This window comes from Raphanus sativus, chromosome 5 (assembly GCF_000801105.2).
Source record: "Raphanus sativus cultivar WK10039 chromosome 5, ASM80110v3, whole genome shotgun sequence".
NCBI lineage: Eukaryota > Viridiplantae > Streptophyta > Magnoliopsida > Brassicales > Brassicaceae > Raphanus > Raphanus sativus.
Window position 1 is genome coordinate 10753181 of NC_079515.1, and position 14680 is coordinate 10767860.

At 35.8% G+C, this 14680-nt stretch overlaps 1 protein-coding gene across 1 annotated transcript; it reads right to left on the minus strand.

Moving 5' to 3' along the window:
• Positions 1–1140: 1140 nt before the first annotated feature.
• LOC108860801 (putative F-box protein At3g23260) lies at positions 1141–3286 on the minus strand. Its single transcript, XM_056985651.1, has 3 exons — positions 3217–3286; positions 1314–2195; positions 1141–1205 (listed from the first exon to the last, which is right to left on the minus strand). The coding sequence occupies exons 1-3, from the start codon at positions 3284–3286 to the stop codon at positions 1141–1143; spliced, it is 1017 nt and encodes a 338-aa protein (XP_056841631.1).
• Positions 3287–14680: the final 11394 nt, after the last annotated feature.

A 14680-nucleotide genomic window follows, 5' to 3' on the forward strand; every position in this document is an offset into this window, starting at 1 on the left:
TACTTTCTTTTAAATAAGAAAACCAAAATAACAACTTATTTATAAGTTACCATTAAAATATATCAAAATATAGTAATTGGTACTTAGATATAAAAAAATACATTAATTAACATGTTTTAAAATTATTTTATTTTAAGAATTATATTAAATATTAAATAAAATATCTATAAATTATACAAAATTAAAATATTAAAATGTTGAAACTATTTATTAATTTTTTCTTATATAAATTAGACTGAAAAAGCAAACATCGATAATTACCATATAACTAACATGAAATGATCAGTGTCATGTAATAATTAAGGGGGTTGCAGTTTGAGGAATTGATCCAGAAATTTGACAAATCCTAGGAAAAACATAACACCAGGGCCGTCTCAAACTTTTCACGGACCCTGTTCGAAAAAGAAAATAAGACATTTTTTAATAATCTGAAATAATTTTGATTTTTTTTACAAAATACCATTATAACATAAATAAATACATTAATTTAATTATTTATAATCTAAATAACACCAACTTTTTTTGTTACTAATGCAAAATCATTGATCAAATCATTGAACTTGATTATTTAGCATATTTCAATGCAAAATCATCGATCAAATCATCAAATTTATCATTTTCTATATTTTTCAATTATTTTTACGTTTATTATATCCACAATCAAAAATCATAATCTATAAATATAATAGAGTAACAAAATCTGGATAGTAAACTATATACTCTTGATTAGACAAGACATTCTTTTTTCTTTTAAACAGAAGTTGTATGCTAATTTTATTTTATTCGTGTTTGCTATTTTTAATTAAAAATGGTGAAGAAAATGTATTTTGTTTTCCGTATTTATAATCACTAATTGATAATTGTTTCCTAAACATAATCAATTAGAATATTAACTTTTTATACTACCATTGAAAATTCTAACAAACATCAACAATTATTTATTACTTTCTAAAATATATAATTGATATAAATACTAATTACTTCCTAATTTATTGTTTTTTAGTTGGTTATATAAACAAAATAAAAAATAGTAATTTACACTTATTTATTATAAATACGAAAACTAAACTAAAATAATCATTCTGATTTTTTATAAAAATATGATTTTAAATTTATAACTATTAGTAAAACAAAAAGAAATTATGGACCCTTTAAAATTTTGGACCCTGTTCGACCGCTCCAGTTGCACGTGCTAAAAGACGGCCCTGCATAACACAAACCAGAAATTTGACAAGTGCTAGGAACAAAAAAAAAGCATTGACCAAGGAAAGAGAGACTTATTTAGATTAGCGTGACAACTACAAGTCACGTACTTGGTGATTTCCTTTTGCGTCCTCCAGGAAGTGTATAACCTTGTTGGGTTTGAGTGAAACTTGGAGCATAATCCAGAAGAACTGAGCTAGACTGAAAATTATCATGCGTGATGCTTTCCCTTTTGCCTCTTCCAAGCCGATTCGTTTGTATGTCTTTATTTTCTTGCACAGTGTATAAGACGTTGGAGTTCAGACACCTTACAACTTTGCTCTGCTTGTCTGCCAAGAAACTCATCCCTTTAGAAAACAAACTACTACTTATCACATATTTAGCTGTCACATCTAGGAGCTGGCTCCATGATCCTGTACTAGTTGTCACCAACACTTGTAATTGTGCATCCTTTAAAGATAAGAGACAAAGTTGCTCTTCTCTAACCACAGATAAAGCCAATATACTATCCGGAAACGGACGAGGAAGAGACAGACTTTGAAACTTCTCTGCTGAAAAATCAAAACTAAGTAAGAAATCATTATGTGGACTCAAAGCTTGAGTAGCAACCCAATATGTATTTCCCTTTACTGATATGCCACGACGATATAGTGCTAAAAACCAATCAGTAGCCACACCAAGAGTTCTCCACGAGTTCGAGGTGAAGTCATAAATCTCGTACTCATTAATGAGTGGTACATCTTCACGATCCACCCTCAAGATTTTGTATTGCTTGCCGGAGGATTTGCAGTCGTAGCCGAGAGCATAGTAGTCTGATTCCCTGTAGATGTCTCTAGGATTAATCCACGTGGTTTCCCCTGAACATGCATTCCAAACCACAAGTCTCTTGTCCTTTGTGGTGCATAGCAATAATCCGTCACAGTGAAACACGTTACATATAGCCACGACTTGTGAAGAATTAGAAAGGGGATCTTTAAGGTAGAATGGATTATCTGCAACTTTAACATATGGTGCATGTAAGTGCAAAGAGGACAGAAACAATAGTAATGCAGAAGGTAAATTAAGAGAGACAAAATATACAAGCACACCCAATAACTTTATTAGAAATCGCCTTGTAAACCCTATTACAAGTTCTGCTTAATCAGCCTCGCTAGTCTGTTAACACCCTAACAGCTGCTACTGAACAATTCCTAAGCTACCCGCTTATGTATCTCCAACGTCAAGTACTTCAGCCCCTGCTTCAGCACGACCCAGAACAATTCCAAGCGCTTCTCTCTCTCTATAAGATCAGCCTCTGTGTCTCTGTCTCTCTACAGACGACCACATAGCTATCTTATACTAACTCCACGTTCCCGAAACCCTAGTCTCCAAGGAACCACAATATGGACATCTTCCATATCAATAAGTGCAACTTTCCTTTTCTTGGAATGCACTTATTCCTCTTCCTTTAAGTCATAAACTTGCTCCTCAAGTTTATTCCTTTTTGCCTTTTCTCCAAGATACTCTCTTGCTCTCCAAGTCTGCACGACTCCAGCTCAGCATCTCGACTCCACATGGTCTTCACCACTCACTACGACGTCTGCTTCAGCAACTACGTCAGCGACTACTTCAGGGCGTACATCTTTACATCAACAATCTCCCCCTTTTAGCTTTGTGTGCCTATCAAGCACAACCTTCTTCTGGTTCAACAACCACGTTCCCCACCTGGAAACTTCCACGCCAATTGTGCTTTTCTCCCCCACGAGATGTGCACCACACCATGCTTTTCTCCCCCATAAGACAAGCATCATCTACTTCAGGACGTCCATCACTATGCTCTTCTCCCCCATGAGATATGCACTCCTTGGACCAGAACGTCACCATTCTCCCCCTGCTTGATTGCATACTAAGCTAAAACAGATGCTTAGATGTCAAGCCTTACAGACAAACCCGTCTGCTACTCCATGCGTAATCATGATACAGCCTCTGCTGCAGCGGAATAGATTACACTTACTGCATCACGATCTGACGCACCTGTCGAGTTACCTCTCGACTCACTTCTGTTGAGGACCAGGCTTCCTTCATGCGTCGTCTCCTTGACCATGAGCCTCTTCTCAACCACCCCGAGTGCCCTCTGCACTCGTTGCTATAGCCTTGGAGTGATTTCGCTATCACCCTCCTGAAGATCCTCTCGCATCACTTCCTGACGCACTTTGATCTCCTTCCCCTTTGTGCTACGGACAACTCCGTGTCCTAGCTCCAGACTTGATGCTTCTTGATCTTCCTCAAGATCACTCCTACCAGAGCTGCATCCCTCTTCTGATATCTTCTCCTTGATCTCATCAAGTTAGCCACTCTTGGCTACAGACACCTCTTCAACCCTCTTGGGTTTAGTGACCGTCTTGTTCACCCTCTTGGTCATGTTTCTGCTCTTCTCACGAGCAAAACACTCCACCTTCTTGTGTCCAACCTTCCCACAGAACGAGCAGCACATCTGATGTTGCTTCTTCTTTGGCCTGACACAGTTACTGATGCACCGATCAGTCTCCTTCCTCGTACCAGCTGCACACCCATGCTTCAGAACCCCCTGTCTGACCTTCATGTTGTTGCACTGATGTACCACTTTCGGCTTGTTACTCACAGCCCCGCGCTGTAGAACTTCCTGCCGTACTCCTTGTCGCACGTCCCGACGTACTTCCTGACAAGCTTCTTTGGCTCCACTTTTTGATGTGCTCCCATGCACGAAATGTGACAGCCCCTTCTGTACTTCCTTAGTACCCTCAGCTCCTCGATATCCCAGACCCCAGTTCACCTTGGCTGGTTGTCCCATCGAGAGTATCTTATCCAACTCCTTGGATCCACTATTGAGCATCCTGATCTGTTTGCGATTCTCAGCCAAATCACGTTCCAGCATCCTTGCTCTCTCTCGTTCCCCAGTAGCAACTTCTCTCAGGTTGCTAACCTCCTTCTCCAGAGACTCATTCTTCTCATGTACAGCAGCAAGTTCTTCAGCAAGATCTTCATACTGCTCACGGCTCTGCACCAGATCGTGTTGTAATCTCAGATTCTCGTTCTTGAGATTCAACCACTTGTTGAGCATCATGTGATAATCCTCAGAGTCTGTAATGACATCTGAATCCGAGGATTCACTAGATCCCTCCTTGCGTGCACCAAACGCAACCATATTCTTCACTACCTTTTCATCTTCTTCAGACTCTGACTCATCAGACGACTGCGATGAAACTCTTTTACCCTTCCTTGAGTTTGGACATTCACGCCATGTGTGTCCAACACCTCTACACTCAGAGCACTTGAGCTCTCTTCGTTGTACCAACGGACAGTTAGCCCTTATATGACCAACTCCTTCACACTCGTAGCACTTGAGACCTTCTCTTCTTCTGCTACTGTCACGATCACCTTCCTGGCGACCAACCTGATTTCTCCCACCTGAGAAATTCATCCTCTTGCCAAAATTCCTAGCCAACATGCCCACGGCATCTTCAAGCTTCTGAATTTTCTCTGCATCCTTGTCAACTACAAGGGCTATACTCCCTGGCGTACCTCCTGATGTAGACACCGAGCAACTGCCTGTCTCCATCTCTTCCGCCTTCAGCATACCCACAACCTTGTCAAACTTGAGCTCATCAGTGTTTGCAGTCATATTTAGGACCGCCTTCTGAGCTCCAAACCTTGCTGGAAGACAGCGTAACAACTTCTTCACCAGCTTCTTCTCCTTGTACTTCTTTCCAAGTACACATGCTTCATGCGCCATAGCACTGAGTTTGGCACTGAAGCTCGCCACCGTATCCGCATCTGACCACTTCAGATTCTCAAACTGCGACCCAAGATGATCCAGACGTGTCCTCTTGACACTATCATCTCCTTCAAACGAATTCAGCAGGATCTCCCACGCCTCTTTAGCTGAAGTACTCCCCTGAATCAGCTGGAACTGCTCTACTTCAACAGCTCCGAAAATCGTCGAAAGCGCCTTTGCATTAAACTTTGATGCATTGCGCTCTGCCTCTGACCAATCCTCCTTTGGCTTAGGCTTCTTCCCATCTGCTGTGACTATGGTAGGCTCCTCCCAACCAGTCTCCACAGCTGTCCACGCATCTTCATTGATTCCTCGAATCAACTGCTTCATGCGAGCCTTCCAATAACCATACTGGTCCGCTTTCAACACGATTGCCTTCTGCACCGAAATAACCGTGTCCATCTTCACCTTGATCTACTCGAAACTAAGTCGTTAACTCTATCGAGCCCCGCTCTGATATCACTTGTAAGTGCAAAGACGACACAAACAATAGTAATGCAGAAGGTAAATCAAGAGAGACAAAATACACAAGCACACCCAATAACTTTATTAGAAATCGCCTTGTAAACCCTATTACAAGTTCTGCTTAATCAGCCTCGCTAGCCTGTTAATACCCTAACAGCTGCTACTGAACAATTCCTAAGCTACCCGCTTATGTCTCTCCAACGTCAAGTACTTCAGCCCCTGCTTCAGCACGACCCAGAACACTTCCAAGCGCTTCTCTCTCTCTATAAGATCAGCCTCTGTGTCTCTGTCTCTCTACAGACGACCACATAGCTATCTTATACTAACTCCACGTTCCCGAAACCCTAGTCTCCAAGGAACCACAATATGGACATCTTCCATATCAATAAGTGCAACTTTCCTTTTCTTGGAATGCACTTATTCCTCTTCCTTTAAGTCATAAACTTGCTCCTCAAGTTTATTCCTTTTTGCCTTTTCTCCAAGATACTCTCTTGCTCTCCAAGTCTGCACGACTCCAGCTCAGCATCTCGACTCTACATGGTCTTCACCACTCACTACGACGTCTGCTTCAGCAACTACGTCAGCGACTACTTCAGGGCGGACATCTTTACATCAACAGTGCATCGAGACTAATCCTAACTTGGAAAACCTTAGAATCAATTAACATGATGTTCAGAGACTCATCCTCCCTCTTTGGTGCTTTAGCAGTGTGCATCTTAGCAAAGCTACTGGACAATATAGCGCTCCATTGTTTTGATGTTGATCGAAATCTTGCCAGAGTTATAGCTGGAATCCTAGAGAGTATAGCCTCTACCAAATCCGTCGGAAGATTTCTCAATTCCATAGCTACTGCGTGATTCAATAACCTTTTATACGCGAGCTAGAGAGAGAGAGAGAGAGAGAAAGAGAGAGAGAGAGAGAGAGCACTTATTAACCTACGACCGAGGACCTAAAGATTCTCAATATGAATAGGTTTCTTATCTTTATAGATAAATTTAACCAAAAAAGAAAATTTAACATATTTTTTTAACATACATATCTAAAACTTGGCCGTTGTGGTTACAAAAAAAAAATCTAAAACTTGGCCGTTACAATTTTTTTTTTAAATTTATTATACGATGTTGCAAACAAAAAAATAATCTCTAATATGATAGAGACAGACCTAAATTCTCAACTATGTATAAGTTTCCTATTTCTACCCAGATGAGATTTTAGCAACGGGTGAAAAAAATGTCAAATATCTTTCTAAATAGAACTTGTCAAAACGTTAAGTTCCCTGTAGGCTGTATCTGTCCAAGTGTGGAAAGCTTGATGACGGTATATAATAAATATATAATAATCTATATTTTTTTTTTTAACGCTGGATTTTATTATTAAGCATTTAAGGCAAATTGTTCTAAACAATGAGAACTATCAAAACAAAAGTAGAAAATGGATACACTAGTAGGGATCCAAAGTAAAATAACACACATCTTGCGTATGGATGACTAAAGATTTTCACATAAAAAACTCCATATTTGCTTTTGGAATAGCTGAATCTCAAGGGAGACTATCTTCGTATTGATCCAAAAACACCACGCTTCAGACTGAATTGAGAACGATTGTCACTCTCTTTTTAATACTCCAGTAGGAGCCACTGAGATAAGACAACTCTTTATATTGCTCTATTGCTGATAATAGAGTCAAAGAGATTACCGTTCCATGGAATTTGATACTGCTTTTTGAATTAACCATAATTTGCAGCAAAAACTCCATCACCATCACATGAGAAACCATCAACGATTGAAGCCGGTAAGACCCGTAGCCACCATCCGCAGTAGATCTGTCAATTACTTTTTCTAAACGGTTCAATTGAACCGAAACCTTTGTTTTTCTAATTCTATTGGAAGAAACATACAAAAGAACAATAAAAAACTTTGCTAGATTTAAAATAAATTGGCAATTGAATAAACTAAACAACCAAAAGTAAATCAGATCAAAGAAAGAGAAGCAGAACGAATCAAACAAGCCGATGACAGAGCTGTTGATCCTGCCATCGGCTTGAAACTATTAAAAAATCGGCTTGAAACTATTTAAAATTTTCTTTTTTTCTCTCTTGACGGCTAGGGTTTTCGATCAATCGGATGATTACATGATAACTCAGTCTATAATAATAATTATACTTCAGCTCCATTCAATAGCCAGAGGTAAGGCCATCTCCATCAAAGGATTGTGAGCAAAGTTCTCACGTTTTCCAAAAAGAAAAAACATTATAATATTAAAATGCAGTGAACCTGTATCGCAAAGGGTCTCCGTAGTGAACACGTATCATGACTGTATCGTGGATCCCACGACACGTGGCGGCCCGCAATTGGTTGCTTGATTAATTTTTTTTTTTTTAAATAAACGAAAAAAAATAAAAATTATAAAACAGCTTTGGAAATCGGGAAGGGGGAGTTTCATCAATGAGGATGCTCTAAGAGGCCTGGTCCATAATGATTAGACGCCTTAGGCAAAATTAAAAGGATTATGCCTAAATCACTAAATAGAATCGAACTCCTCACTTGTTAGTTAGAGGTTTTATATGTAGTAAATCAGTTGCTATTGTGATAACTAGGGTTAATCCCCACATACTATTTTGATTTTCAAATGCTAACTTTATAACTATTTTTTTGAATGTTGTATTTTGAATTGTATCTTTGTGTGAATACTTTAGGTTCTTCATATTTATGATTTGCGTAATAGAATTTTTTATATTTTTAGATTAAAATTATTGTATTGAAATATTGATGTAAGCATTTTATGCCATGTTTGAATTTTGTTGTTGTTCGTATACTAAACCTAAGTAACTAAATATACAATATAAGAAATAGAAATATTACCATTTGATATAAAAATACAATATAATAAAAACTAAATAATAAGTAAATATAAATACAAAAAAGGGAAAACTACATTAAACATATATCTGAAAAATGCATAGTTTTCTGATTTTTCTAAGGAAATATGTGTAAATATACAATATGTGTAGTTAGATATGTTTCCATATGTTACTCCTTGTGCCATTATTTTCTATTTTACTATATATTTTAGATAAATGTTTAATGTAGTTTTTCTATTTCTTATATTGTATATTTACTTATCATTTATGTTTTCTTATATTTGTATATTTACTAATATAATATTATGATAGATATTTAATGTAATATTTATATTTCTTAAATTTTACGCTGACAAAAATTCGTATATTGTATATTTACTTAATATTTTATTTACTATGCATTTTTGAGTTAATTGTTTATTTTTTTTATATTGTACATTTACTTATTGTTTATTTTTTCTTATAATATATATTTACTTATTCTAAATTTCTTGCTTTTATATCAAATGATAATATTAGGATATATGTTTAGTGTAATATTTTTATTCCTTATATAGTATATTTACTTATTATTCATTTCTTCTTATATTGTATATTTACTTATTCTAATATTACCATAGATGTTTGATGTAATATATCTAATTCTTATAGGGCGCCCTTTCTTATATTGTATATTTACTTATTATTTATTTTGTCCTTTATTGTATATTTGCTCATAAAATATTAGGAAATAATAACAATGTAAAACTATATATTTTCAGAATGTTTAATGTAGTTTTGTGCATTTCTTATATTATATATTTACTTATTATTTATTTTTTCTCATATTGTATATTTAATTATTCTATTTTTTGATTTTATATCAAATGGTAATATTACGACAAATGTTTGGTGTAATATTTCTATTTTTATATTGTATATTTACTTATTATTTATTTTAATATAAATTTTTCAGATAGATGTTTAATTGTTTTTCTATTTTTACATTGTGTATTTACCTATTGTTTACTTTTTCTTATATTATTTATTTACTTATTCTAATTATTTTTGCTTTTATATCAAATGATAATATTACATTAGATATTTTTATATCTTATATTATATATTTACTTATTGTTTAGTTTTTCTTATATTGTATATTTACTTATTCTAATATTAGGATATATGTTTGTTTTACTATATATTTTTCAGAGAAATGTTTAATTTAGTTTTTTTATTTCTTAAATTCATATTTACTTATTGTTTATTTTTTCTTATATTGTTTATTTATCATTTTTTTCTTTTATATCAAATGATAATTTACCTTAGATGTTTTTTAACGCTGAATATATTATGCTATTACAAATTTAGAGAAAAATATTACAGACAATTCTACAGCCAACAATTTACCTTAGATGTTTAATGTAATATTTTATATCTTCTATTATATATTTACTTATTCTAATATTACGATACATGTTTAATATTATATTTTTATTTTATATTTCTTAATTGTATATTCTTTTGAGAGAGATGTTTAATTTTGTTTTTTGTTTCATTTCTTTATTCTATATTTATTTATTTTTTAATTTTTTTCTTATATTGTATATTTACTTATTCTAATTTCCTTATTTTTATATAAAATTATAATATTATGATAGATGTTTAATGTGATATTTTTGTTTCTTATCGTATGCTTGTTTTGCTTATATAGTAAATTTCTTTATAAAAAATATTCGGAAATGATAAAAATGTAAAACTATATATTTTTCAGATAGATGTTTAATGTATTTTTCCATTTCTTATATTTTATATTTACTTATTATTTTTGTGCTTCTTATATATTATATTTACTTATTATAATGGTTTTGCTTTTATATCAAATTGTAATATTACGTTAGATGTTTAACGTAATATTTCTATTTATTATATTATTTATTTATTTATTTTATATGTTACTATACATTTTTGAGATGGATATTTAATTTAGTTTTTTCATTTTTCTATTGTATATTTATTTATTGTTTATTTTTCTTTATATTGTACATATATACTTATTTTAATTTATTGTTTTATATCAAATGATGATATTACGATGTTTAATGTAATAGTTATATTTTTATATTGTATATATACTTTTTTCTTATATTGTATATTTATTTATTATTTTTTAGTAATAATGCTATGTGACTTCTTTCGAAAAACGATTTTTTGCTGATGTGAACACATAATGACAAACACAGGTTAGAGAGACACTAACACTACAAGAAAACACGCAGATTCTGAGGGAAATACCGAGGGAAAATGAGTTCCTCGAAAATTTCTGACAAAATATCGAGGAAATACCGAGGAAACCAAGAAATGGGGTTTCCTCGAAATTTCCTCACTATTTTTTGAGGAAATTTCGAGGAAGACCAACTTCCTCGGTATTTTTCGAGGGAATACCGAGGAAACCAGGGTCGTCGGAAACAATCGACGGATATTTCTAATATTTCGACGACATCTTGTAGCCGTTAGAGAGCCGTTGGGAGAGCCGTTGGGGATTTAAACTATTTCGAGGAAATTTCGAGGAGATGGCTGTTTCCCTCGAAATTTCCTCGAAATTTCCTCAGTATGCCGGGACAATTTCATCTATAAATACAGCCACCCCTCTTCCTCTTCATTCACTCCATTTCTTTTCTTCTTCTCTCCTAGTCTCACGAATTTGATTCCAAAAAAACATGTCTTCTTCAAATTATTTTCGTTCTTGGATGGATCGTCCTCATTTGGATCCGGACACGAGATTGCTTACGGAAGAATACAATCAAGGTATAATCGAGTTCATGAGGGTAGCTCGCCAACAACCGGAAGCAGAAACAGGTAAGTTAAGATGTCCTTTTTTTTTTTTTGAATGAATGTTAAATTTATTCATCAAAAAAGCCTTAATACAATCTAGTTGCTTACTGTTTACTTGTGCAACAAGCAAAATAAAGGAAATACAACTCAAAACCAAAATCAAAAACTTCTCCAAACTTCAATTCTCCCTCAAATTTGACCATATGGCACAAGTCAAATTTGGAAGTGCTATGAGGTTCTCCTCATTAAAACCCTCATTAGAGAAAACCCAAATGGGACAAAACTCTAATGAGGGGAAAAGAGTAAGAAACCCATAGCTAGGAGACTCACTTCTCACCCCCTACAGCCTAGAACTTTACTCTTCACCAACCCTGACAAATAAACTCTTTGTCTACATTCTAGTTGCAAACCAAACCTGGAGACTGTCTTCTTTTCCTTTCACCCTTGTTGTTCTTAATAAACTTAGCCTATTACGAATCCCTTTATCCACGAGCTTCTTCAAGACTTCCATAGGTAATGGCTTATCACCATGCCTAATCTTGTTCCTTTCCCTCCAAACTGCATGAACACTAGCCTGAAAAGCATATCTGAGACAGAACATGCTTTTCTTCTCCCTGCTCCCAATCGTCAACATACCAACAATCTCACTCCAATTTTCCGTGTACTGATTACAGAGAATGCCTTTTGTAAGATACTTCCATACCTGAGCAGAGTAATGGCATGTAAAGAACAGGTGATCTCTAGTTTCAGCTTCTTTCTTGCAAAGCACACATGTCGTATCCACACTCGGGTTCCATTTGTGAACTCTATCCATAGTAGATAGTCTATTCAGCATCGCTAGCCATGTAATGAAAGCGAATTTCGGTGTAGCTTGAGGGAACCAAACTCCTTTCGCCCACGGACATAGAGGCTTTTCATCTCTCAACATCATCCAAGTTTCTCTAGTCGAGAACTGATTTTTAAACCTATCACCTCTTTTCCACATAGCTGAGTCGTCCTCTCTACTACTCTGCATTTTCTCTTTTAAAACCATTATCTCAGCTTCAATCAAAATATGAGTTTCATTTCGATATCTTCTTCTACGCCTAGTGTTTAAAACAGCATCCTCAACGTTTGCTTCTCTTCTAACCCCCATCTCGACAATGCCATTCTCACCCAGAAGCTCAATAAGAACACCCTGCTCTGACCAATTATCATACCAAAAAGAAGTATGTTTGCCATTACCAATTTCTTTTTTGTAAAATCTCTTTGCCACCTCTCTCAACTTCAAAAGTTTTCTCCACATCCAAGATCCACTCTGAGTTGTTTCCTTAATCTGCCAGAAGCTTCTTCCTCGCAGTAAATAAGTTTCAACCCATTTCCCCCACAGAGACTCACCAGTTAGCATTCTCCATATTAACTTCAAGCCAGCAACTAAATTTACTTCTTTTAAAGCTCTAAGGCCTAGCCCTCCTTCATTCTTAATTTTACAAATATCTGTCCAAGCTACTTTAGCTCCTGTTGTTTTTAGCTCTGGTCCTGACCACAAGAAAGCTGCGCAAAGTTGCTCAATTTCCTTCATACATTTGCTAGGGAGTCTGAACACTGAAGCCCAAAAATTCACTATACTCATCAAGACTGATCTTATAAGTTGAAGTCTGCCTGCATAAGAGAGAAGCCTGCAATTCCACGTACTGATTTTTCCTCTGATTCTTTCCACCAAAGGCGTGTAGTCCTGCCTTCTCATTACTCTAGTCATCAGAGGGAGACCAAGATATCGGACTGGCAAATTACCCTGAGCAAATGGGAACTTAGCTAGAATTCTTTCCTTTTCTACAACTGAAACTCCTGCCATATAAACTGTAGATTTTTCCAAACTTATACTCAACCCAGACCATAGCTCAAACTCCTCAAAAACAGACAAAACGCCTTCAACTGATTCTTTTCTTCCTTCGACAAAAACCATCAAATCATCCGCAAAACAAAGATGAGTTAGAGACAGAGATTTACACCTTGGATGAAAATTGAAACTCTTATCCTTCACTGCCCTGTCTATTTTGTGAGATAGAACATTCATACACAAAACAAACAAGTAAGGTGACAACGAACAGCCTTGCCTCAACCCTCTCGCACTCTGGAAATAACCAGCTAACTCTCCATTGACTTGCACTGAGAATGATGGAGAAGTAATACACAGTTTTATCCAATGTATAAACCTGTCAGGAACTCCCAATGCTGCCAGACTTTTCAGAACAAAGCTCCACTGCACTGAGTCAAAAGCTTTTGATATATCTATCTTCATCAAACACCTCGGGGAAATATCATTTTTATGATAGTTTTTCACCAATTCCGAAGCTAATAACACATTCTCCATCAGTAGTCTCCCTTTGATGAAAGCCGACTGGTTTTCAGACACAATTCTTGGTAAAATCTGCTTCAAACGATTTGCCAATATTTTCGAAACCACCTTGTAAATGACATTGCAGCAGGCTATTGGTCTGTAATCTCTCATCTCCAGTGAGTCCGTCTTCTTAGGAATCAGAGCTAAAATTGTCGAGTTGACCCCCTTGGGTAGGAATCCAAATTGGAATACAGATTGAACAGCTACTATAAAGTCATGAGCTAGAACCGACCATGTCGCTTTAAAAAACTCACAAGGATAGCCATCCGGACCTGGTGACTTGTTTGAAGGCATTGCAAACAGAACCTTCCTGATTTCCTCTTCTGTGACTCCAGCAGCCAGCATACTACTTTCCTCTTCAGTACAGCGAAAATCAAGCATCTCACACAACTCATCCTCCGAAACTCCTTGATATTTATCAGGAATTTTATTTAAAAACCCTGAGAAATAACTTTCTGCTTCTTTCTTTATCTCCAACTGACTTTTCACCATGGTGCCATTCTCACATCTAATCTCTCTGATAGCATTTTGTGCTTGGCGTGATTTGATTGCAGAATAAAAGGATTTATTATTCTGATCTCCTACCTCAAGCCAATGCAATTTTGCCCGTTGTTTGAGAAAATCCTCTTCCAACTCCGCAATGTGAAGCCATTTCTCATAAGCATCCGCCTCCTCTTTAATAGCCATAGCACTCGGAGTTGACAGAGTTTGTTGCTGCTTATTACACAAAACTTTATGCGCCTCTGATGCTCTCTTAGTTAAATTCCCAAGCTGAGTTCTTCCCACTTCTCTTATAATAGGCTTCAGACCTTTTAGTTTTTTTGAGAATCTGTACATGGCCGACGTAGAATGGAAAAGCACTTGAGTTGAGTCCCAGTACTCTTTTATCTTCGGAAGAAAGGATGGCAATCTCCCTATTGCATTCACATATTTGAATGGCTTCTTTAACTTCTCAGTAGATGATATAACTTGAACCCTACATCTCAAATGGTCAGAACATCCTCCTGCTTCAAAGACCGAGAAAGCATTTGTAAATCTTTGAACCGCTACATCATTAATTAGAACTCTGTCCAGTTTCTTACAGATAATCCCCTCCTCCCTCTTGTTACACCAAGTAAACTTAGGACCTTGATACCCCATATCTGATAATTTGCAGTGCAGAACA

Coding starts and splice junctions, on each gene's coding strand:
- LOC108860801 (XM_056985651.1), bottom strand. CDS start 3,286: ATGGTCAAGGAGACGACGCATGAAGGAAGCCTGGTCCTCAACAGAAGT. Junction 2,196..3,216: donor GTCGAGAGGTAACTCGACAG/GTGCGTCAGATC, acceptor TTAAAGTTGCAG/ATAATCCATTCTACCTTAAA. Junction 1,206..1,313: donor ACGCAAAAGGAAATCACCAA/GTACGTGACTTG, acceptor TGTGTTATGCAG/GGCCGTCTTTTAGCACGTGC.